The sequence below is a fragment of the Simochromis diagramma genome, unplaced genomic scaffold (genome assembly GCF_900408965.1).
Source record: "Simochromis diagramma unplaced genomic scaffold, fSimDia1.1 OVJJ01000321.1, whole genome shotgun sequence".
NCBI lineage: Eukaryota > Metazoa > Chordata > Actinopteri > Cichliformes > Cichlidae > Simochromis > Simochromis diagramma.
This window is the reverse complement of record NW_024386772.1, coordinates 8,917,223-8,939,497: the sequence shown is the minus strand read 5'-3', so window position 1 is coordinate 8,939,497 and position 22,275 is coordinate 8,917,223. Positions and strand designations below refer to the sequence as shown.

Below are 22,275 nucleotides of genomic sequence, written 5' to 3'. Positions count from 1 at the left end.
TTTAAAGAAGCCAGACTTTCTTGTACTTCTTAAAGTCATTATAGTTCTTCAGGTTTTCTAAAGGTATTTGTTTGCCTTTGGACACTGGATGCTTTCTCACTCACTTTCATTCCAGTCCTTGTACCTTTGAGCTATGAAGCATTCAAGCACAAACAAGACGCCTAACCCAAAGTATGAACCAGCATTGTATCTACACACTTCAGACATCCAAGCAAAGAACCACTTGAATGTGATATTTAGGCACTTTGTTACTGGCAACCTGTCACAAAACACATGATATGTTCCACTTTCTTATTTAGAGTCTGCAGAATGGTCAGATAAGTTTCACAGGCATAAATAGTATTTTGTGAATGAAGGTGATTTCCAAAGGGCTACTAGCCAAAACCTTTGCATATCTCACCGTGGTGTGCAGCATGTCCTTAAAAAACATTAGTGGAGGCCAAAAGAAGAAATGCAGCAGGTAAACATAATCTGAAAAAAAAAAATGCAAATACAAATCCAGCAAAGACCTGACTCAGTACCTGAGAGATACATTTGGCCCTTCAGTCGGTCCATAATATGGTTGCTGAAGCAGGGTGGCTGTCGAAGGAGTCATTCTTGAGGAAGGGGGACCAGGAGAAAAGGCTGAGGTATGCAAATTTCCACAAGAATTCTACTTAAAGTCAGTGGAAACAGTGCTTTTATAGAGTGATGAATGCATATTTGAAAGTTTTGGTTCAAACCATCTTAAGTGTGTAGAGAAGAGGTCAAGAGAGAAGTAGAAGAGTGAGTCTCTACAAACATCTATAAAGCAGGGTTATATTTTGGGCTCCATTTAATTGAGTGTTGTTGGGAATCCTGTCAAAACGGATGGAATAAAGAAATAAATGGTAAATGGCCTGTACTTGTATAGCGCTTTGCTAGTCCCTAAGGACCCCAAAGCGCTTTACACATCCAGTCATCCACACACACGCAAGCTACATTGTAGCCACAGCCACCCTGGGGCGCACTGACAGAGGTGAGGCTGCCAGACACTGGCGCCACCGGGCCCTCTGACCACCACCAGTAGGCAACGGGTGAAGTGTCTTGCCCAAGGACACAACGACCGAGACTGTCCAAGCCGGGGCTTGAACCGGCAACCTTACTATTACAAGGTGAACTCCCAACTCTTGAGCCACGATCGCCCCAAACTTTGACCCACCATTCAATACCAAGAGGAAAGCAACTGATTGGCAATGGCTTCATTTTTCAGCATGGTATGCTTTTCCTGCCGGTGCATTAAAAATAAAAACACACTGGCACATTGTCAGCTATGGACTGGCCTCCCTAGAGCCCACACCTCAACATTACTGAAGCAGTGTGTGATCAGAGCTTTAAATGTCCTTTAAAATCCTGGAGAACTATTCCTGAAAAGCTTGCATAAGAGAGTTCAGAATGTGTTGAAGAATAAAGAGGCCAACCAACTATTGGCTTTCAAGCTTGTTAAAATTGTACAGAATAGTTTTTACATTGCAAACTGTGTTTGTGCACGTGTGTAAATCCCCATATTCTTAGCAAAAGATAAAAAGATGGGGTCTAGAGACTTTTGCATACCTGTGCGATAACATAGCTGTTTTCCTAGGCTTGCATATAAGGTTATAACCATAACCTGATGATTTGAATATTCCCTGAGGACAGTTTGCGGTTGTTGAACCAGTACCAGTGTTACAGGATATACATGATACGGCAGGAACAGAAGAAGGTAAAGCAGATATCTTCTATTAAATAATGGTGAAATAGATTTTTATGAGGTTATAAGTTGAGATGTTAGATAAATGTTACAGCGGAGCATCAGTGCAGTTGGATACTTATTTGAACTTGTTTTATATACGATTGATCAGACGATTACACGCAATCATCAGCGTCCGTGTCTCTTTCTGTTTTATAGATCTTTTGCTTGTTTTCTAAGCATCCAATCAGACCTGAGAAGCCATGTTTCTTTTAATGGTTGTGACCAATTTATCTGATTCAGAGAAAGCAGCATATTTGACTACATGCTGGATGAACTCATGTCCTGCATCTTATTCATTTCATATCAGTAGTAATAAACTTTATTTCTATAGTTTATTTGTAAAATAGTTACAAGGGGTATTTGCAGAATTAGAAAAAAACGAACAATATTTAGTCCAATACATACATAGTTTTAAAAACGTTTCGGTAAGAGGAAGTAAATTCCAGAGTGTTCTGTTAAAGCCAAAACACGGTGCACCTGTTTTGTTAAGCCTGAAACTTGCATGTTTTTTGCTGATCTCGTGCTAAATATTTGAAGGGGGAACAAGATAAGCAAATCATATATGTAAATAAATATGGTTGGAATGAATTAAAAGAATATGAACTTTATCACCAGCACATTATAGTCCACAGTTTTTATTTATTTAAACTAAACTAGCAAACACTAAAACTAATGGTTTTATTTTATTGTATGTAGTTTTCTAAGTTCACAAAATTCTTTATTCCAAAAGTCTCGTTTTGACTTTCATTGTAGTTAACTACGATTTTTAAAATCGGGTTTTAGTTTTTAGTTACATGTCAGTTAACTATAATAACATTCGGTCCTGGGAATTGTGCCAAAAAGTGATTGCTGATGTTTGTATGTGCATTTTGTCTAATATCCATAGTTATACTGGTAAATTCATGGAGGGGATTTATATAAAATTGATTTGTTTTGCAAGTATTCTCGTGACCCTGCATTGTTGTACCTACGCTGTGTTCATTATAATCAGTCACATTATAATCAGTCCAGTCTTTTTTGCCAGTTAAAATATCTTTATAGAACTGTTAAAAGTCACTTTGCCAAAAAACTGATTGCAGTCTTTACGTTGTGATGGAAATGTTCTTTCTGCTTCAAAATGACTAAATATCATTCATGAGAGATATGTGTGACAGATTATAGGCCAACGAGCTATTTACAACAGCTTAAATACTGGCAATCACTTTTTGGACCCCTTTTGGGTTCAGAACTGCCTCGATTCTTCGTGGTATAGATTCAACAAGGTGCTGGAAACATTCCCCAAAATTCTGGTCTATGTTTACATGATAGCATCACAAAGCTGCTTCAGATTTGTTATGACGTGAACCTCCTGATCCACAATATCCCAAAGGTGCTGTGCTGGATTAAGCACAGGTGGCTGTGGAGATCATTTTAGTGCAGAAAACTTCATCATGTTCAAGATATTAGTTTAAGGTGATTTGAGTTTTGTGACATGGTGTGTTACCCTGATGGAAGCAACAATCAGAAGACGGGTCATAAAAGGTCAGCAACAATATTCAAGTGTACTGTGTCATTTAAACTACGGGGCACAAAGAGCATCAAGAGAATATCCTCCACAACATGCTTCCTGTTCCCAGCTGATGGGAGTGGCACCTGGTATCTGTTTAAAGGTTTGATATGTTGATATGTTTTGAGTAGCTATTTGAGTTCCAGTCAGTTCAAAGTAATCTAGCTATTCTACTCTGATCTCTACCATCATCGGGGCATTTCTATTGATGACATAAGTAAGATATTTTCCTTTTTTTGGACCATTCTCTGAAAACGCTAAGGATGTTTGTTTGGGAAAAATCCCAGCAGATCAAAAGATTCTAAAATACTCAGACTAGCCCGTCTGGCACCAACAAGCACGTCACGTTCATCTTTCTTTCCCGTCTGACTATCAGGTTGAACTTCAGCAGTTTGTCTTGCACAAATGCCTAAACATATTGAGTTGCGTTCGCACGATTGGCTGGTTAGATATTTGTGTTTCGCAGTTGATCAGGTTTACCTAATGCTAGAAGCTATAAGATGCTAGAAGAGCCTTCCAAGTCTCTGAGCCATCTTAAAGATGCTGTAGGTAACATGTTTTTGGCATAATTGAGAACAATTATTCTGTATTTTTAAACCAAACCAAATACAAACGAACACTGAACAGAACAGAAAATGAAAATAGCTCAAAAAACAACAAGAACCAAAACGTAAAAACAACTACCACAAATACAATATGAAAAATGATTAGGATAATCATGGAATCCGACTTCCATAAAATAAAATTACACAATCATTGTCATTTTAACAACTTTATGTGAAAAAGAAAGCGGTAGGAATAAACAGGGAGTTGGATTTCTACTATTTTCTGCCTCTTACAACTTAAAGACAAAGATAAATGCATGCACTCTCTTATGCAATCATCTCATTTAGAATGTGGGGTTTAGAAAAGAAGCACATTTGTAAATCTTTGATTCACAGTAACATTTTATATGCTTAACCGGTGCAAAAATAATGTCTGCAATTAAATAAGATCACGCTTTCTCTTCTGCTTCTGTCCTTCCAGCAGTTGCCATGGATTTGGACAGCGAACTAAAAGAGATAGCCACTGAGATGAAACATCTCTCACTCAAAAGGGGACAACTGAAGGAGAGGAAAAACATTCTGTGCATATTTCAAGAGTTGAGGAATCGAGCTGAGTTTGGACAAACAGGTGAGCACTCAAGCAACTTCTGTGACAGTAATGGCTGTTTGCAGTCTTTTATATTTTCCATGAGGAATAAAAGCAAGTTGCGCTATATGTATAATCTCTGTACGGTTACTGTTTTGTTTTTATAATCAGAGGAAGCAGTCTCTACTCAGAAGGAGATTGAGATCATCGATGAGAAACTGAAGGAACTGAATGAAAAACAGTCCGAGCTCCAGAAAAATTACGACAACATGCTCAATGCCGCCAAAAACAAACAGCACAAGAAAGGTGAGTCCCAGTTTGCTACAGCAAATCTAGCACACTTTACGCAGCTAACCACATTTGTTCTTCTTTGTTAGTGGTCAGTTTCACAGACAAAGAGAATATAGATTCGGTTGCTCCTCCTTCTCCTCCTCCTGGCTCTAATATTGTCTATGTTGTGGCTCCGCCTACTATCCCAGGTGAGCTACTTTTGGAAATTTGTCCTGTAAAACATAAAAGAATGAAAAGTTGAATGAAAACCACACTCGTGGTGAGGACTGCATGCAGATACTTGTGCTTGGATCGGGCCTTCTTGAGTGCATTTTCCCTTAGCTGCAGATCAAATACGACTTCATGCTACTGATTTTTGTACCTTCATGTGTGTTTTTCTTTCTTTTTTGTGGAAAACTATTTAACAATTTGTCCAAGTTTAAAACGAGAGAGACGGATGTTTTGTTTTTATAAAATAAATCATCAATCATGCATTGCTTCCCTTCACAGCCCCTGAAGTGGTTCTGGAGCTGGACAAGCTCCCGGCAGCTCCGTGCAGGACACAGTGCCCAGAATGTCGGCAGTTCATCACGACAGAGACGTTCTCCTCTGTCAGCAGTGTGACATGGCTGGTGTGCATCATGACAGCTTTAGTAGGGTATGAAAGTCTCCTCCAGATTTACCACTGAAAGATTTGGACTGTTTCTGTTTGTCTAGCCAGTGTTATTGTCACCGTTACACAGCTTCCAGGCTAGTTGTCACTTAAGTGTCTTCTTGTTTCTTCTTTCGCAGCGGTGTGGCTGGTTGCTGCCTCATCCCCTTTTGCATGGACAGGTTCAAGTCCACCAACCACAGATGTCCTAAGTGTCGAACATTAATCAAAACTATTAAAAAGCTCTGAGATGAAAGCAGATAGGGAAAGATGGAGAAGATGCTGGATATCCACCTAGTGATGATAACAACACAGCTGCAAAGGGTCTCCTGGACAATGCACTGAACATCAGTGCACGACCGGTGATGTTGGTAATCTCAAACTATAGCTGCTATTACTTATTAGAAGCCTGTCAGACGAGACGGGTGGTTTCTGCCTTTATGCATATGCATATTATAATGCATTTTTCAGGCATGTCTGTGTAACAAAATGTATATTTCATTAATACTTTGGTACTTTAAACATGCTAGTTATTTTCAAATCTTTTTTAAATACAATAAAACTTCAAAATTACAGACTTTCCTTGTAAATTTTTAATGGCAAGCAGTAAAGGGCAAGTGCTGAAGCTCATAGCCAGACACTGAAATCCCAAAGAATCTCTGTATTTACAAAACGACTGTTAATATTTGTATAAAAAGCCAACATAAATACATCATGTGTAAATCATACAAATGCAAGGTTTTTGTATGCTAGTGTAGTAAAGACTAAACATTTGTCATTCCAGCACATAACCCCTTTTTAAGGAGAGACACTTGGGTGGTCAAATGAGGCACAAAGGAGGAGATGGGGAAAAGAAATAAAAAAAATAATAGAAATTTGCATCATTTTCATAACAACTATTTCCATATTTGGGTGGCTTAGAAACTGCCATTAAGTGGTCAATAATTTAACAATATGACACAGTTATTACACACACACACTGTACTGCCAAGATATAATGGTTTGTGTCACTATTAACAACAGAAACCAAAAGGATTCAAATCAGATGTGGCCAGTAGATGTCACTGAACTACAACCTGACTTGTAACGCCTGATGGTTATTTGATTTTAAAATGATGCTGAAACAAAAACGAGCGCTGGATCATACTTCTGTTATTTTTCTCTGGTGTTGTGTGTTTGTGAGCTGCGCAGATGTCTATTTACTGAAAAATGAAAATAAATTATTCAAACATCTTCAGCCTTTAGGAATCAGTCCATCGCCCATCGCTGTAAGTGAAGAGTCTGGCTCTCTCTTTCTCTGTCTCGCTCCCCTTTTTTAAGCTCGCATTTGTCTCGCGTATGTTTGACAGTGTGTACAGATGCATGGTGAGATACATAACAGACTTGTCTTCACTCTTTGATCTGTTTTGCAAAGTGCAAGAGAGGAAAACATGTTTTTTTTTTGGTAATAAATACTGGCCCTGGTTTAGTCAGAGCAGCTGGGCTGCTTGTTGTGGCCCCTTTTCTAATTTCATCATATTCACACTCCCAGCTCAAATTAAACATCTGATTTATACTTCACAATTCACATACACACAAGGATCGTGCAGCGGTTGTGTGTTTACGATCTGTTTTGATAGTGATAATCATTCCAAGACAGGGTGGAGTAAACTACACAGCAGCCCTCAGCTACATTCGCTGTTTGGCCGTTAGCACTGTGGCCAGGATTTGGGACATTTTCCTGCTCTTTCTGCTCACACCACGCTGACTGTAAAGCTCTACATTCACTGAGATCAGAGGACTAAGAGGAATCAATAACATTAAATGAGACTGATAACAAATCGGCGGCGTGTCTTGAGATGGAAATCTTAAAAGCTTACTTCCACTTTCAGCTCAAACTACCAGTACCACTCTAACTTTATCTGTCTCCCGATACAACCAGAGGATTTAGAGACCTCAAAGGAAGCAGTTCAGCAACTTCTAAAGTGATGTTGCACGATGAGATTATTACAGAGCTGATTTATCTGTCTGGAAAGCAGAACGGAGCTGCTGAAGCATCCAAACAGCTCTTATTGTCTCATGGAAACAAAAGCAGTCTTCTCTCACAATGAAAAACGATCGTCTTGACAGCACTCAGTCCCAGTTCAAGTGCAGTTCACTAGAGTCCAGGAAGTCAGACGAGAAGACGCCTACTGGCACCGACACATCCAAAGAGTGACCCTCCTCTGCTGGCACAGACAGAGTGAGATCCAGCCAATCCATGTTGTCCATGTTGAGAGCAGAGGTGGACATGTTGTCATTAAAATCCACTTCCATGGTGTCCCCAGGTGCATGTAACTCCTCCATCAACTTCAGTTTTTGTGGTTCTGTGTCAGGGAGCAGTGCGCCCTCCAGGAGGGTTTCCAGCCGGGAGTCGGAGGTCACGCACGCAGGCGGCTTTGCTACCTGGACTAAGGGTGGAGGGCGGGATAAAGCTGTGTTGATGGGAAGGGTGGTTACACTAGCTGTCACCACAAGAAGCTTATCCAGGTTGGGAGGATCCTGTGTAATATAGGGGGAGATCTCTGAAAAAAAGAAGAAGAAGAGAAGGACATGGTGAGATTTAAAACCTCATAAAGGTATCACAATAATCAAATCACACCCAGTATTCTCACCACCACTCTCCAGCAACACGTCAAACAGGTCATCCATCTCCTGGCTGGCCACAGTGGGACCCTGCAGAGAAAAGAAACCGTTACATGTCTGAATGACACAAGTGAGATGCTATATTTATGTATCAGATTCTTGCCTGAACAGCTGTTAACATGCTGTGTTTCTGTTTAACCGCATCCTCATAGCGCGGTGGGTCTTTACACTTTGACACGTGGTTCGTGAATTTTGGATGCTGCAAGATCAAACTGTTTGGAGACTGGCTGGAACAGGGAGGCTAATAAACAGGAAATAAACAACATCAAATACAAAAATACATAACATTAATTCTTGCATGCTTTACAGAAAAAGTAAACATAAGCAGAAGGAACATAAGGATAATCTCCACCTTATTTGTAGGTCCTTTGGGAAGAGCCTGGCCTGAAGAAGCTCCTGCAGTGCATCCACTCACTGGGAATGTATTGAGAAAGTTCTGTGCTGCGGTATTAATCCTCCACGTCTGCACAGAGAATTGAAGAGGTCAGCACGGAGGCATCAGTGCAATCAAACATACTTTCTCTCAGGGAGTTTGGTTAAAGTAGCAGTGCAGCTGCATGAGAACTGTGGAAACCTGAAAGAAAACCCACTGTGGATCATTCACTTTTACGCAAAGACATCTTAAATTAAATTTCTTCAGCCCCTCTCCAGCCGGAGGATGACAATGTTTCATCTACCTATGACGGCACTGTTTGCAGGGTAAACCATGAGAGCTGCGGTTGAGTTAAGCAGCGGGTTCTGTTACTAATTCTGCCTGCATGTCGGACTCAGAGCAGAGGAATGACTGGGAGCGACGAGGGCACGATGGTCAGCTCTCACTCAGCACCTGCTCCAGTAACCCATGTTTCCACAGGCTTTCTTTTGATGTGCGGAGTGAAAGATGCCACCACTCAGCAGAGGCCTGTTATTACCGTAGCATCAAGGAAGGCGCATTAGCCATGGTAGCGCTTAACTGACTGTTAAATTAGTTACGTGATATATTATGCAGTGCCATGAAAAACATGGCAGAACATTTATGATGTTATCTTGTGTTTACACAGCACAATACTGGATTTATGATTTCAGGCGCGCATACATACGCATTGATACGTTTCCAGTTCCTACAAGGAGACTAAAGTGAGCACAAAGTCACAGCTGATAGTGGTGATGAATGGGGAGACAGGCTGAGGCAGTCTGTAGAAGCAGCGTAGCTTTTTTTCTTACCTTTGCCAGTGGCTGGGTTTGAGTACTGCATTGCTGATGTATTGCTGCTGAGGCCTCTGTTTTCTGTGGCACCGATCCAGAAGCCTGGATAAGGCCTGTGTGTAATGCAATGCCTTTGGTGGGGAGCTGGATAGTGGCTGCTGAGGCAGGAAGGGATGCGGGCAGTAGGATCTGAGCTCCGGCCTGTGCGGGCTGACGGGATTCAGACTGTGTGATGGTCTGGTGACCGAGAATGAATTGATTTTGACTGGCTACGTGGCTCTGATCTGCAGGCTCTTCCTGTTTGACCAGTACTGGCAGACCAGGAGAGCTGCAGGATGCAGTGCAGTTTGACGGACTCCTGCGTTCCTCTTTGACCTGGACAGGAAGCAGAGGACTGAGCTGAGATGAAGAGTCTCCCTGTTGACTCCTTTTCTCCACCTCCAATTGCATCTTCAGTTCCTCCACCAGCCTCTGCTCCTGCTCCAGCTTCCTCATTAGTTCCTTAATCTGACGCTCCTTTTCATGTAGCCGTTTGTCCTTTTCAGAGTCCTGCTCGTGGGATTTTGTGTCCATGGGACACTCCTCATGTGGCGCACTCTGTGGGGAGCTCATGCAGGGAGCATGATGGGCTGGAGCATCTGAAAGCAGTTTTGTTGGACTGTCTGCCATACTATTATCTTCTATGCCCAGATTAGAGACTCTAGAAGCAATAGGGGACACTGGTGGGGTTAATTTAGGAGTTTCTGACTGTGCAATTGCTGCATCGATGGGAGCAGCAGTCTGGATGCTAGAGTTCTCCTGATACAGCTTTAGCCTCTCGATCAGCTCAGTCTTGGTCCCAGAAACAGGCAAAGATCTGAGTTTTAATTCCATTTTCAGCTCAGCTACCTGCAAAGATAAAAGACTTGTAAAACAGCTGCACAACACTCAGCTCGTTCACCTCTGCAGCAATCATATATGCATGATACAATCAGGCTGCACAGGCTGCAGTGCGTCACCTTCATCTCGTCCAGATTAGCTGGTAAGTGATCCGGCTTGCGGTTCATGTGGTGGAGCTGCAAAGGGGCAGACGCAGCGTTTCCACTAAAAGCAATGTTAGAACAGCTGGTTTGTACCTCAGTTGTTGGTCTGCTGTAATAAGATGTCAAGAAAAGGGAGTGCAGATGAGAGAGGGATTTTTTCTTTAATCCATTTTTCATAATGAGCACCTTCTGTGTAGGAAGCTGTGAGCAGGAAATGCAGAGTAATTGAGACAAAAAGCAGCTGTGATTAAACCGTGATGACAGTTATTACATTTTACATAACAAGGTGCGTACGTCTGACTGAGGATTTGAAAATCAACGTTGAAGTAATTGTAATGAGGATAAGAAAAATCCTGACTGCGATGAAGTAAAGCTTAATGGAGCCGTACTTGAGCTTGGAGGCCTGGTAATTGTACTGCTGCTGTTGCTGCTTCTGCTGGTTTAGGATCTGGAGCTGCAAGAACTGCTGCTGTTGCTGCAGGAGGCGGGCGTAAGCAGAGTCCATTGGCACGTCATTAAGCTCTTGTTTCTGGTCTGGGGGAATATACTGATGGTACTTCAACTTCTTCACTCGTGGTTTGGGCTCTTTGCTCTTTTTGCTGCGGCTTTTTTCAGCAGGAGGCTTAGCCAAGCTTTGCTGCAGAGCACAACACACACAAAAAAGGGGTACATAAGACCAGAGAGGACCATGTGGAGGATATTCTTTCCTCATGACTGATCTCAGGCCAGTCCAGTTAACTTTATCAGGGAAGACAGTTTGCACTGCCAGTACCAACACTGTAAGAGTTGGAACTGATACGGTACTTTTATAACTTTAACATTAACATTGCTCTGACACTCGATGAGAACAGCAGGATGAGGAAACGGGTAGTGGAAATGTTACACTTATTGTTTTACCACCTGCAATTACAGGATGTAGTACTCATGAAAATGGCTTGGCACAAGAGCAGCAGGTTCTAGCAATGAAATCAGAAACTCGGGCCGGGTTAAACAAGCACTCACTTTCCAGTTTGTCAAACTCACTCCCTTATTATGTTCAAAGGGAGGGAGAGTTTAGCTTATACTCTGAGGATAACTGCATTATGATAAATGGATAAGTTATAGCTTCACTCCCGTTCTTTGATTCACAGCTTAGCCACGATGAGGAGGGCCGGCCTGTCATTTGACCCTAAATATAGACAAACTGTGGCACAGATTTAAACCTCTGGATGGGTGAAATAACTTTAACCCTTGCTCTTTGACCTGCGCTCAACTCCAGCTAAATGCTGATTTTTTTTGGTCTGAGCCAAAACTGATGTAACTTTTAGCATGAGAAATAACAGACTCTGACATTGTGTCTCTCGTCACATTTTCAAAGGAAGCAAACAAAATAAATCAAACACACAGATGAAGAAAATAAGTCAGGAAAACAGAGCCAGAGGTCAACACTGCAACAGCTGGGTTGAAACTACACGACAACAATGACAAGTAACCATAAACTTATTATTATTTTTTTTTTAGAAAAATAAAGAAGATTGTTTTTTTTTAGGGGAAATACAGATAGTTATTTTGAAGGTCAGATTGCCAAGACTTTGGAGACTATTTTCCCACAGCCAAAAACCTCATGTTTTTATATGATAGTGTTATTGGTTACGGTTACATGTGATGATGATGATTTAAGACCTCAGAGGATTTTAAAAAAGCATCACTAATCTAACTTTAGCTGTAAGATCACATTAAAATGACTAAGAGAAAAGTCACCTTCACAAGAACTGGCCCCGGTGTAACACAGGTGACGACAGTGGTGACAGGTTGAGGTTGAGTTGATTGTAGGTTGCTTTGTTGCTCACCGGTGGGCATAGGGTTGTTTAAATCTGATGCAGACTGTGAGCTGGGTGGCGGGGAGTGCTAAGAAAAGTAAAGAGAGAGCAAAATCACATGAGCCCCTCAGTAAGAACAGCAAAGCTGAAACACCTGCTAACTATCATGCCATCTATGAAAAGGAAGAAAATATGACCCAAAATAGGCTGATAAACACTTGAAAAATGAGCATGGAAAACTACTAAAACACAGCTGATGTGCTGTATGTAGCAACTTAGGTAACCTAGGTTTTTGGTCGTCTGACACTGGTGTTGTTGTACCTGTATGGTCGTTTTTAACATAAGAGTGGCCTCTTCAGACTCCCGCGGCGAGGCCGATGTAGAGCTGGGAGAGTGTTGGCTTGCAGGATGTTGCGGTGAAAAGGCATCGCTGCTGTCCTCATCAAAGTTGTACACGTCCGAAGTGTCAGCTGTCTTCGCACGATCCACCTTGCTACCACCTGTGGCACAGGATCAAAAAATAAGCAAGCACTGGTTATTATTTATTTCAAGGATAAATAAAAATAATGCAAATAGAGCAAAAATCTCTGACTATAGTTTAGAGATGTAAGCTGAGACTGCCCTGCTGAGATATTTCGACGTAAATGTCATAAAAAACAAGCTACAGCTTTTTCAGTGAGGGCCAGCTTATCAGTATTAGCATTATCACAGTTTTACTGCTGTAATTAAACTGGGAGACCTTTCTCACAGCAGGCCTTTGCTTCCCAAACAAAAATAATACATCATTAAAAATAGATAAAAATCCACCAGATGTGTTGCACAGCTGGTTTGAATTACCTTCCCTGCACTCACTGTAAGTGGTGAACAGATATAATAATAACAATGAGGCTCTACCATTATTAACCTCCTCAACACTGGGGTCCACAGGCAGGATGTTCTTCTCCACCAGCTCCATGGGTCCGGGCCTCTGGGCGATCTTCTCATTGAGATCATCAGTCAGTCTGGCCCTCTTCAGCTTCATTTGTGTGGCCTGCAGGGAGGGCTCTGCATGTGTCTCTGATAAACACAAAGAGGATGTTCATCTGTGATCTGGCCAGTATCAGTCAGTCTCTCAAACTGCTTTATCATACTGACTCACAGCAGACTGAGCCAGACCTCACAAAAGCCATGCGTGTGGTTATAGCTTTGTTAAACACAAAGGTAATCATCTCTCTTATCTCAACACTCTTGCCCAGTAAGAAAACACCCCCGGATGATTACCTTGTAGGATGTGCATGCGGACCAGCTCAGAACGCCCGGGTCGGCTGCAGAGTTTGTGCTTCAGGAAGGTCCCAGTCTGTTTAAGAAAAGAAAAAAAATAAGAAAATACTCTGGGTACAGGATTGTGATCATCTGCAGGCTAGAGTGCATTCATTGCTGGCTTACCCTGGCTCTCTCCAGGCTGCGAATCTGCTCATGGAAGGCAGCAGGTGCTTTTAGGGCTACGAGAAGAGAAATCCATAAGAAATCAATACATTTTCTTGTTTAATACAGGCTAATTTCACACACACACGAATGTTCCTTTGATTTTAAGACTGATGTCTTTTTGCATTCTTTCTTTCTAATCCCAAATAGTTTTCCCTTTGTCTGCCTTTGATATCATGACAAAGTATGTTTATGTAGCAAGCCTCTTAGTGATAAGATTGTACTCCACAACAACAGAAATGATGGTGTAACAGCATAAGTATAATACCACAGGAAATCTCAGTATTTCTAAAACATATACTTTTCATAATGGCCCTCATTAAAAAGTCTTTTAAAGTTATCAAGCAGTTTTCTCAAAAGTACCAATAACGTACTGTATGCCGACATAAAGTGTTTAAAATTATGGACAACACATATGTAAAAAAAATCGAAACTACAAATACACATTTGTTACATACAGTGAAAGCAGGTATAAAGAAGAAAAGAAGGGAGATAAAATGCATCTTTATTCCCAAATATGCCAAAAAACAATTTTCACACTGCAGGGTCGTCCAGTTTCATGTCATTGTTTATTATTTTGTCTCCTTTTTGGCATGCAGTGGCGTGTCATTAATAATCAGCAGCTCGTGGGCGGGTGTCTGACAGGAAGTGTCAGTTTAGCTGACTCAAACAACGATTATTCCGTCCTAATTTCTAATCTGACCGAGTAAACTTGTTGAGCTTCAGACGAGGTCTGGCTCACCGGCGAGTCACCTCTGCTATGACGAACATTGTTTGGTTTAAGGACACTCTGCCTGGGGGGTGCTCTGAGGAGTGTGTCAGAGGAGCAAAGCAAACATTCCTCATGACCAAAACCTCACTGCATACCTATCATAAGCCTCTAAGTGTAGGAGAGGCAGATTGCTATGGAGAATGGCCTGGGAGGCTTGTGTGCAGGCTACGCTTGGCCAGGCCGCAGAGGGGATGGGGGGGCGTCTGACCTCCACTGAAGGCCCAGCCGCTGACTCATGAGGCCGCATGGAGCCAGAGAGGACCTGAAAACTTGACTACAGGGGGCTTTTCATGACAGAACTAGATAAAGAGGAAGATGTCCATCTTTTTCCCTTTCTGTCTTTCCAGCTCTCAGTGGGATTCTGTCACAGTTTCAGCTCATCTTTTATTGACTGTACTCCTAAACAAAAGGCTTGCTGGAGGGAGGTAAAACAGGGACCGAGTCAGCTCCACCTCTGCTGGATCAAAGGGTGGATGTGGATGGTATTAAAGCAGAGAAAGCCTCTCCAGCTTTGACACCAGTGTGTCATTTATCTGTTATATATTCCAACCATTTTCACCAGGTTTTCAAGCACAGTGAAGCGATTTCAGCCTCTGACATAATTCTATAAAACAGCCCTTATAAAATAAAGCAGTTTGATGTACAAAGAGGATCTATTATATTAACTCTGAAATCCATATTCTCCATTCTTGGACTCTAATAAAGTGGCTTTGCATGATTTATAAGTCAAAATAATCCTCATTGATCCTGTATTAGGCTTTGGTGCAGCTCCTCAGTTCTTCCACTGTCTCAAACAAGCCGTTTTAGCTCCTCTCTCTTCAGTGCCACCCTCAATTCATACCAACTTTCTTCTGATTGGCTGCCCCTGGTAAATTTGAGGTTTGATCAGCAGGTTCAGCCGGAATTTCTGTACTCACACTTGTATGCCTGTCAAGGGATATTCCATCTCTTTGACATCACACACAGTCAAGAATAGAAATGTCCTGAAAACAGTCTGAAGCCTGAGCGTTTGGCTCAAATTACTTGTAGTTAAAGAAACTCATTATTTCACACTAATGGGCTCCATTTAAATCCGTCCATCCATCCCTCAGTCTAGTTTCTTCCACTTATCCAATCATTGCAGAGGATTCATGATAAGCAGTGTATACTGGATGTCCTTCTACCCAGCAACATTTTGTAGGACACTTTCCTAAGGTAAGCTGAGCTATATTATCTCTCCAGTACATTCAAAACCTACCCCTGGGTCTCCTTCCAGATGTGCATGCTCAGAAAAACTATCCTGATTACAAGCCCAAGGGTTGGCTCTACTCTTGCAGCTCCCACTAGATTTGATTTATTAAATTAAATAAAAACACAAAAACTACCACAATAAATTCTGTATTTTGAGTTGCTTCATGATCCCCTATGTTCACCAGCTATTTGCTAATGGAGCCTGTTAATTTGGGAGAAATAAAAACAGAATATTTTGCTAGCTATACATTTTTTATTTCTTATTAACACTGTTGGTGATGTTCACTGTTGTCTTATGTAGTAAAAATACTCACGCGGCATGATGCCCTGGTCCACAAGTTGCTCCCGAGTTCTCCTCTGCTGCAGACAGAGCTGCAGGACTATGAGAAAGCGGAGACACAGAGGTCAGGGTTAAACTTTTACCATTCAGAACCAGTTTGACTGAGTCACCTAACAACCATCCCTTCTGGCTTTGAACTGCGAAACCTGCAAGACTTCAAATAAAACAAGGCACTTATTATTTCTCAATCAATACGCTGCCCGAAAGGCTCAACTGTAAACCCCGTTCACCACCACAGACATTCTGTACTCTTCCTGTATGGTTTTAGCTCAGGGGTTGTGAGGAGTACCACACATTTTACAACACGCAAACAGTGTGATTGGCTGACAGCCTTCCCAGTGAGAGGCAATATCTCTGTGTGGGTTGCAAATGCGCTGAGGAAATAAAGTAACTACAGAGAAGAACACAAACAGATAAAAGAGGGATTAATGTCAGACCTGCAGTTACAATAATGAGGAAAACTTGAGCTGGTCATGACACCACTGAGAGCCAAGTAACTTGTGTCTGTTTAATAAATTGTTTTTAAAAACTAATCTTGCTTTGGATGGATAAGAAGTGACCAGTCATGTTACTGTGGAACATCAAAGACATGACTATCTTCCAACAGAAATTGTTGAGTCTTGCATGCGAGCTCTGCATATAGCACTTGGATGATCTTCGGTTTTATTTCCCCAAAAATATAAACTGTAGTAAGACGTTGTTTAAACATTTATAAACACGTGAGCGTGGACATGTTATTTCAGTAGAACGCCGAAATTCAGTGCAGGCAAAAAAAAAAAAGTCTGAACAGAAGGCGATGGGTGATGGGAACGAATGAAGTGGTGGTGGTGAGGTACGTGAGGCCTTTATTGTCACCCTCGTAGTAAAGTGAAGTTAACTTTAGCTCGATCTACTCAGGGGCATTTTTGGGGGGTGGGGGGTGGGGCAGCTCCCACTCATACACAAACACACACAAATACAAGGCAGACCTGCTCAACTCTCCTGGGAAAGGCGCTGCTTCTGAACGGGCCTCTGTGACTCACGCTAGCAAAAATAAACTGGGCAGCTGTGAGAACAAGGCCTGGGAACCATGAAATTTGGGGGTAGTTAAGGGGGTGGGCTCTGCATTCGTACGCAGAGACGAGGGGACGTTCATGGGCTTCTACTGGTGGGCAAGGGAACGCGGAGTGACAAGAACCGAGGCAAAGGGTGGAAGGCCGAGGCCACTCTCATAGCGGCCCATCCACTGTGGGACAGAGAACACAGTGTGCCTGCTCTGCCTGCTGTGTTTCCTATTACAAACACAGGCCAGAGGGGTTTATGGTCAGCCAGAGATGGATCATAACGGAAGATTGTAGAAAATGCCACAAGCAAGAGAAGAGTGCATACTACAACATATGAATAATATCAAAAACTGCCTCCTAGCTCTGACAGAGAATGCAATTTTTAATTTGAGGTATGGTAGTATGGGGTTACAACTCATGCCGGGTCCTCCTCATCACTCGGTGTCATCTTTGGTTCAACCTGAACCCTGGCTAACCTTCTCCGTGATGCAAACTGGCTCCGCTCTCCTGCTCACCAGCAAAGCGTAAACAGAAGTTTTGGAGAAACATAGAGAGGGGGCTCGGCTCAAATCCTTGTCTACTGATGTAATCTCTAATCTCAGACCCATGTTGTTCTCAGCAAATCATCCCTGGAGGTCTCCCATCAGACCTCTGAAACAATACAAATAAAAACTGGTGTGGCCAAAGCTGAATTTAGTTTAGAAAGAGACTCATGCTGGGTTATGTTGATTTTGCAGTTATAAATACAGAATTCTCCAAACAGAGTCCCACTTTAACAGCATTAATAACCAGTGATGGCATGCATCATGAATATTGAGATAAAATTAGTCTATCACAAATGTCATTTGGATTTTCCTTTCATGCCTTTGTGTGGAGCCTAGAAACTTAAAGGCTGACTTCAATCTTTGGAAAAAAAATACCTGCAAACTTATCGATAATAAAACACATGTACATCCTACATTTAGCAACGCAGAGAATTCATCAGCAAGACTTTATCTCAGTATCTCAATTTTACATTATTTTTAATTTTTGTATTATTTTGCCTCAGTGAAAAAAGCCAGAATCATATTAATAAGAAAGTAAAAAAATATTGCTTCCTTTCTGCCATGATTAGGTGTCAGGGCAACCAGGTTTCTCGCTTCATATGGGAAAGAAAAGCCTTTTAATAACATTATCCCACATTTTAAATGGCAAAAGTTTTTTTAATTTTTCATCCAATGACAGTGAAAAAAGCAGAATGACTGTGTGGAAGCCAGTTGTTTGAGTTTTAAAGTGTATAAATACGCAGGCGAAAATATGATGTGAAGTGAAGCAGAAGCACAAACTTCTGCTTCCTGTCAAGCTTGTTGTATTTTTTTTTTTTTTTTTTAGCAAAGGAGTAAAATTCAAGGAAACACATTTTGGCTAAATGCCAAACCTGCAAAGATTGTGATTTTTTTTAAAGACAGACACATTAAAGTCTCAGACTAACTCCTAATATCGGTATCAGCATCATCCCACACAAACATACTCTTTCCCCAGCATTTACTTTGTTAGGATTTGGTCAGATTAGTGTCAGATTATTACTCTGTCCTGGCAAAGTGATCTGAATCTATGAAGAAAGAGATATACTTAGTCAGGTAATGAATAATGATTTTTGTAAAAGCAGCAAGAATAGTTCTAGTGGAAAAACTTATATATATACTTCTTTTGCATAAATCCAGTATAATACACTGTTTTCATTTGAGTGTGATTCTCTGCTCACAGTATTAAAACGTAGCATGCAAAACACGCTATGTTGGATGCCCTATAAACTTTAGGTATTTGCAAAGGTTTTTTTTCTCACATTGCCAAACAAAGCCTATAAATCACTAACAAGACAGGTATTTTGTGTTTTACTGGCAGAGGCCACTTGCTTAGAGGAATGTCCTGGTGATGAATGCAAACCAGGAAGATAAAAACATGCAAATAATGATCAGAATCCTGATTAGCAGCATATCCAACTACTGCACTTCAGTTGAAGTTACTTCATTGTGTATGCGCATTACAAGAGTGAAGTCATGCTTCTGTGAGGTAATACCTTATAATAGTGATCCTACAGAGTGCCAGTTTGAACACAGGTAATTTAAAGCGATGGGTAATTACTTTCTACTTAAACAAATTCATCAGAATTCAAAAGAAGTGATGCTCCACTTGAGTCACGATGATGATCTTTTACTGTCATTTCCTGTTACGGGTGTGTATACATCACAACAATCCCCCCCTCCGCTTCCGAAGGCAGGGGATTAACATTACATTACAACAAAGCTTTCTGGTTAGAAAAAAAAGAAAGAAAGAAGCAGTACCTGATTTGAATTTACCCCTGCAGATGGAAGGGGTCTCCACGTCAAGGCACGCCATAGGGAAAAGTTGTAGTTCGATTGGTGGCCAGGTCTGGAGTCCCATGTGGTGATGAGGCCAGTGGAGAACACGGGAGTCAGCGAGAGGGAGGAAAGAGCCAGCGCTGAGAGGACGACAGCTGGCTCGCTCTCTCTCCGTCTCTCTGCCGGCCTCAGTGGAGAAAGTGTGTGTAAGTATGTGTGAGCGCTCACTCAACGTCAGAAGGAGGGAACACAGTGGTGCCTGCGTTAACCCTCGCTAGGTCACTGTGTTGTGTTCACAGAAGACTCAAATTGCAACACGACACCAGAGGGAACAACTTTTAAACGTGGTAATAATCAATATTTCTTATGCTGGGGAAATTTACTTGGCCTGGGACCAAAACATTTACTGGCAACCAGTAGGAAGCTGATCAAAACAGGCTGTGATGAATTTTGAGTTGGCACATTTTTATGAGAAATAGCGTGTGTGTGTGTGTGTGTGTGTGTGTGTGTGCGCAGGGACCTTTGTTGCACTAAATAACAATGACAAGAACACATAGTGGGATGATTTGATTTTTAAATGAGTGATTATTCCTTGAGGTGTTTTTGCAAAATGACATATTTACAGTGTTTGTTTCTTTCTAGATTCCCAGTAAACCCCCAATAAAAATCAAAACTAAAGGGAATGTATAAGAGAAATTTAAAGAGGGGACGTCCAAAAACATCTTTGCTAGTCGTCTTTGCCTTTCCGCGGCTAGAAAAACGCTAACAGGAAATGAGATAGGAGCGGATTAGACTAATTGTGGGAAGTTGTGTGTGTCTCAGTGGATCCAGGAAGGATTGCATGTGAGCCAAAACGATCTTGTGTCAAGGCGACGCTGCAAAGACATGATGCTGTGGCAGCGCTGCGCTTGACTGTGAGGTCAATGCATGCTGTGGAGGAGTGGACAACTGCACTCTGGATTAATAATGTCACTTGTGGGATCAAGAAATATGCATGTCAAACAGCGTGGGACGGGGAAAAATAGAGATGATAAACAGAACTGGTAGAGGGCAGGCACAGCATGTTATGACAGCCCACAGTGGGGATTCAACACTGATGCACAACAAGACGATAAAAAATATGGGAGAGTAGTAGGAGGAGCTTTTTAGGAATGTGGAAAAACATCTTCCTGCATGTCATTTCGTCCACAAAAAGTTCAAATTTCGAAAGTCTGCTGGATATAGAAACAAAACAAAAGCTTTTAGGAATGCGTGCACACCTGTATTAAACCACAGCGAATATCTAGCTGTGGGCTCTCAAAATTTCCATATCTTTGTTATTGGTAGTCCAGTGCAGGAGCCCAGTTCAGTACAGTCATTAAAATAGTGAGATTAGTTTAAAAATAAGATTTTAATCCATTCACAAAAGACGGAGGTTAAAAAAATCATCCAGCTATTACTGTCTACTTCTCAAAGTCTTCCCTGCTACATTTTCATTTGCACCCTTACTGGTTAAAGCCTAGAATACTAAATGAAAAGATTTTGTTTTATACAAGAAACTCTGGCCGCTGCATTAAGACCTTTATTTTACAGCTTTTTTTCTAAAATATAAGTTCTTAGTTGTTGGACATTTTTCTTATTTTCTTCTAAGGGAATGTTGATTTCAAAGTTTAAATGTCTCGAAGAACTTAAAAGTCTAATCTCTCTAGTCTAGACTGTTGATGCTTTCCATTTACATGAAAAAATTACACTTTTTTAGTGTTGATTTCCAGTTTGGGGTATTTTTTTTCGTGCACCACCAATTTCACCATTAACGACCATTTTAGCCCGATGATTATTGCACTCATTACATCATTACATCCATCTGTTTCCCATTGGCCAGATGGTTTCACTTCCTAATAATTCATTTAGAACTGAGTGAAGGACTTTGCAGTTGCAGCCACTAAATCACTTTGATTCATGATGCAGGTTGGTGCTGAGGAACGCTACAGCCAGCGGTATTATTGACTTCAAGGTACCAAAGGGAACTGTGATATTGTGTTTTAGTTCTACTAGGTGTGATCGTGTTATTACAAATTGAGCAAGAGCAGTAAACATGAAATTGATAACTGACTCATTCTTTGGAGTGTTTTGGATGCCGTCATTGTGCATCACTTGTGCAACATAACCCGTAATCACTGACAGACAGATATTGTCATTATTAGGTAGACCCAGGAGACTCATGAAAAATCATCTTCTGTTGTAGCGCTATTGCCTCACCGCAAGAAGATCCTGGGGTTGAATCTTTTAGTCTTTGGGCCTGCATCAGTTTCCACTGCTTTCCTTCAATGACCACTCCTAAATTGATCATAGGTGTAAATGTAAGATAGATAAAGTGCTTCACATGCCTAGAATATGAATATGTCCAAAAGGTAAAATGCACGAAGTGGGCAGTGGTCAGTAAGACTAGAAAAGCACAGCATAAATGCCATACCACTTTATTCCCTGACAAATCTATGTTCCCAAGGAAAACTCTGATTTCAGAAGCTACTTAAGCTGTGATTACGTGTTGGCTTCCAAAGGCAATTCTGATCTGACTTCATTCTTCATTCCATAAACAAATCGCTGAATTGAGTTTGTTTTTCCAGAGTGGCCTTGCTCTTAAATGGTCAGTGTGCAACGTGCGTTGGTGACCTCTGATGCCATTCTTGTGAGTTCAAGTGATGGGAGAGTATGTTGAAGAAAACACATGAATATTGTCAATCCACACACGAGTATGCGTACACGGACACAAATACAGATACACTACAATCTGTTATGTGTAAGGCTACGTGATATTTTAGACTCTTTGTCTTCATGTGAAAATGTAATGACAGTGCAGAAGAGTAATTTCAGCGACACAGAGCCACAGTTTTATTGCAGTTTTTGACTGGGCCTCCCTCGTCTATCTGCGAAGCTCCGTAATAAGAAGCTGCTGATTCCCCAAGGGTGGACAACGCCATGCTATTTTTCTCTCATTAACACAGTGGGGTTTTTTTTGTAATAGCTGTTTTATATGAGAAATGCCCAAGATATTTCAACAATAAAGGATAATAATTAAAATTGTC

General features: G+C 41.3%; 2 protein-coding genes across 2 annotated transcripts; one reads left to right on the top strand and one right to left on the bottom strand.

Annotated features, from left to right (window-relative positions):
- The first annotated feature begins 1,074 nt into the window (after window positions 1-1,074).
- On the top strand, window positions 1,075-5,929 carry LOC120743327. The gene is made up of 6 exons (XM_040046935.1): window positions 1,075-1,720; window positions 4,323-4,469; window positions 4,599-4,733; window positions 4,805-4,906; window positions 5,208-5,355; window positions 5,490-5,929. Exons 2-6 carry the CDS (start codon window positions 4,331-4,333, stop codon window positions 5,596-5,598), a joined length of 633 nt encoding a protein of 210 aa, XP_039902869.1. The 5' UTR covers window positions 1,075-1,720; window positions 4,323-4,330; the 3' UTR covers window positions 5,599-5,929.
- Window positions 5,925-19,493, bottom strand: mrtfbb (myocardin related transcription factor Bb). The gene is made up of 14 exons (XM_040046925.1): window positions 19,193-19,493; window positions 15,800-15,865; window positions 13,445-13,500; window positions 13,280-13,355; window positions 12,914-13,075; window positions 12,341-12,519; window positions 11,961-12,107; window positions 10,610-10,857; window positions 10,197-10,329; window positions 9,217-10,086; window positions 8,366-8,476; window positions 8,117-8,254; window positions 7,983-8,043; window positions 5,925-7,892 (listed from the first exon to the last, which is right to left on the bottom strand). The coding sequence occupies exons 1-14, from the start codon at window positions 19,290-19,292 to the stop codon at window positions 7,462-7,464; spliced, it is 2,778 nt and encodes a 925-aa protein (XP_039902859.1). The 5' UTR covers window positions 19,293-19,493; the 3' UTR covers window positions 5,925-7,461.
- Window positions 19,494-22,275: the final 2,782 nt, after the last annotated feature.

Excerpts from the sequence above, each read along its gene's own strand:
- LOC120743327 (XM_040046935.1), top strand. The coding sequence starts at position 4,331 with ATGGATTTGGACAGCGAACTAAAAGAGATAGCCACTGAGATGAAACAT. Across the intron at positions 4,734-4,804 it reads AAACAAACAGCACAAGAAAG|TGGTCAGTTTCACAGACAAA; the intron begins GTGAGTCCCAGT and ends CTTCTTTGTTAG. Across the intron at positions 5,356-5,489 it reads ATCATGACAGCTTTAGTAGG|CGGTGTGGCTGGTTGCTGCC; the intron begins GTATGAAAGTCT and ends CTTCTTTCGCAG.
- mrtfbb (XM_040046925.1), bottom strand. The coding sequence starts at position 19,292 with ATGGGACTCCAGACCTGGCCACCAATCGAACTACAACTTTTCCCTATG. Across the intron at positions 15,866-19,192 it reads CAGGGGTAAATTCAAATCAG|TCCTGCAGCTCTGTCTGCAG; the intron begins GTACTGCTTCTT and ends GCTTTCTCATAG. Across the intron at positions 10,858-11,960 it reads CGGGGCCAGTTCTTGTGAAG|CAAAGCTTGGCTAAGCCTCC; the intron begins GTGACTTTTCTC and ends TGTGCTCTGCAG.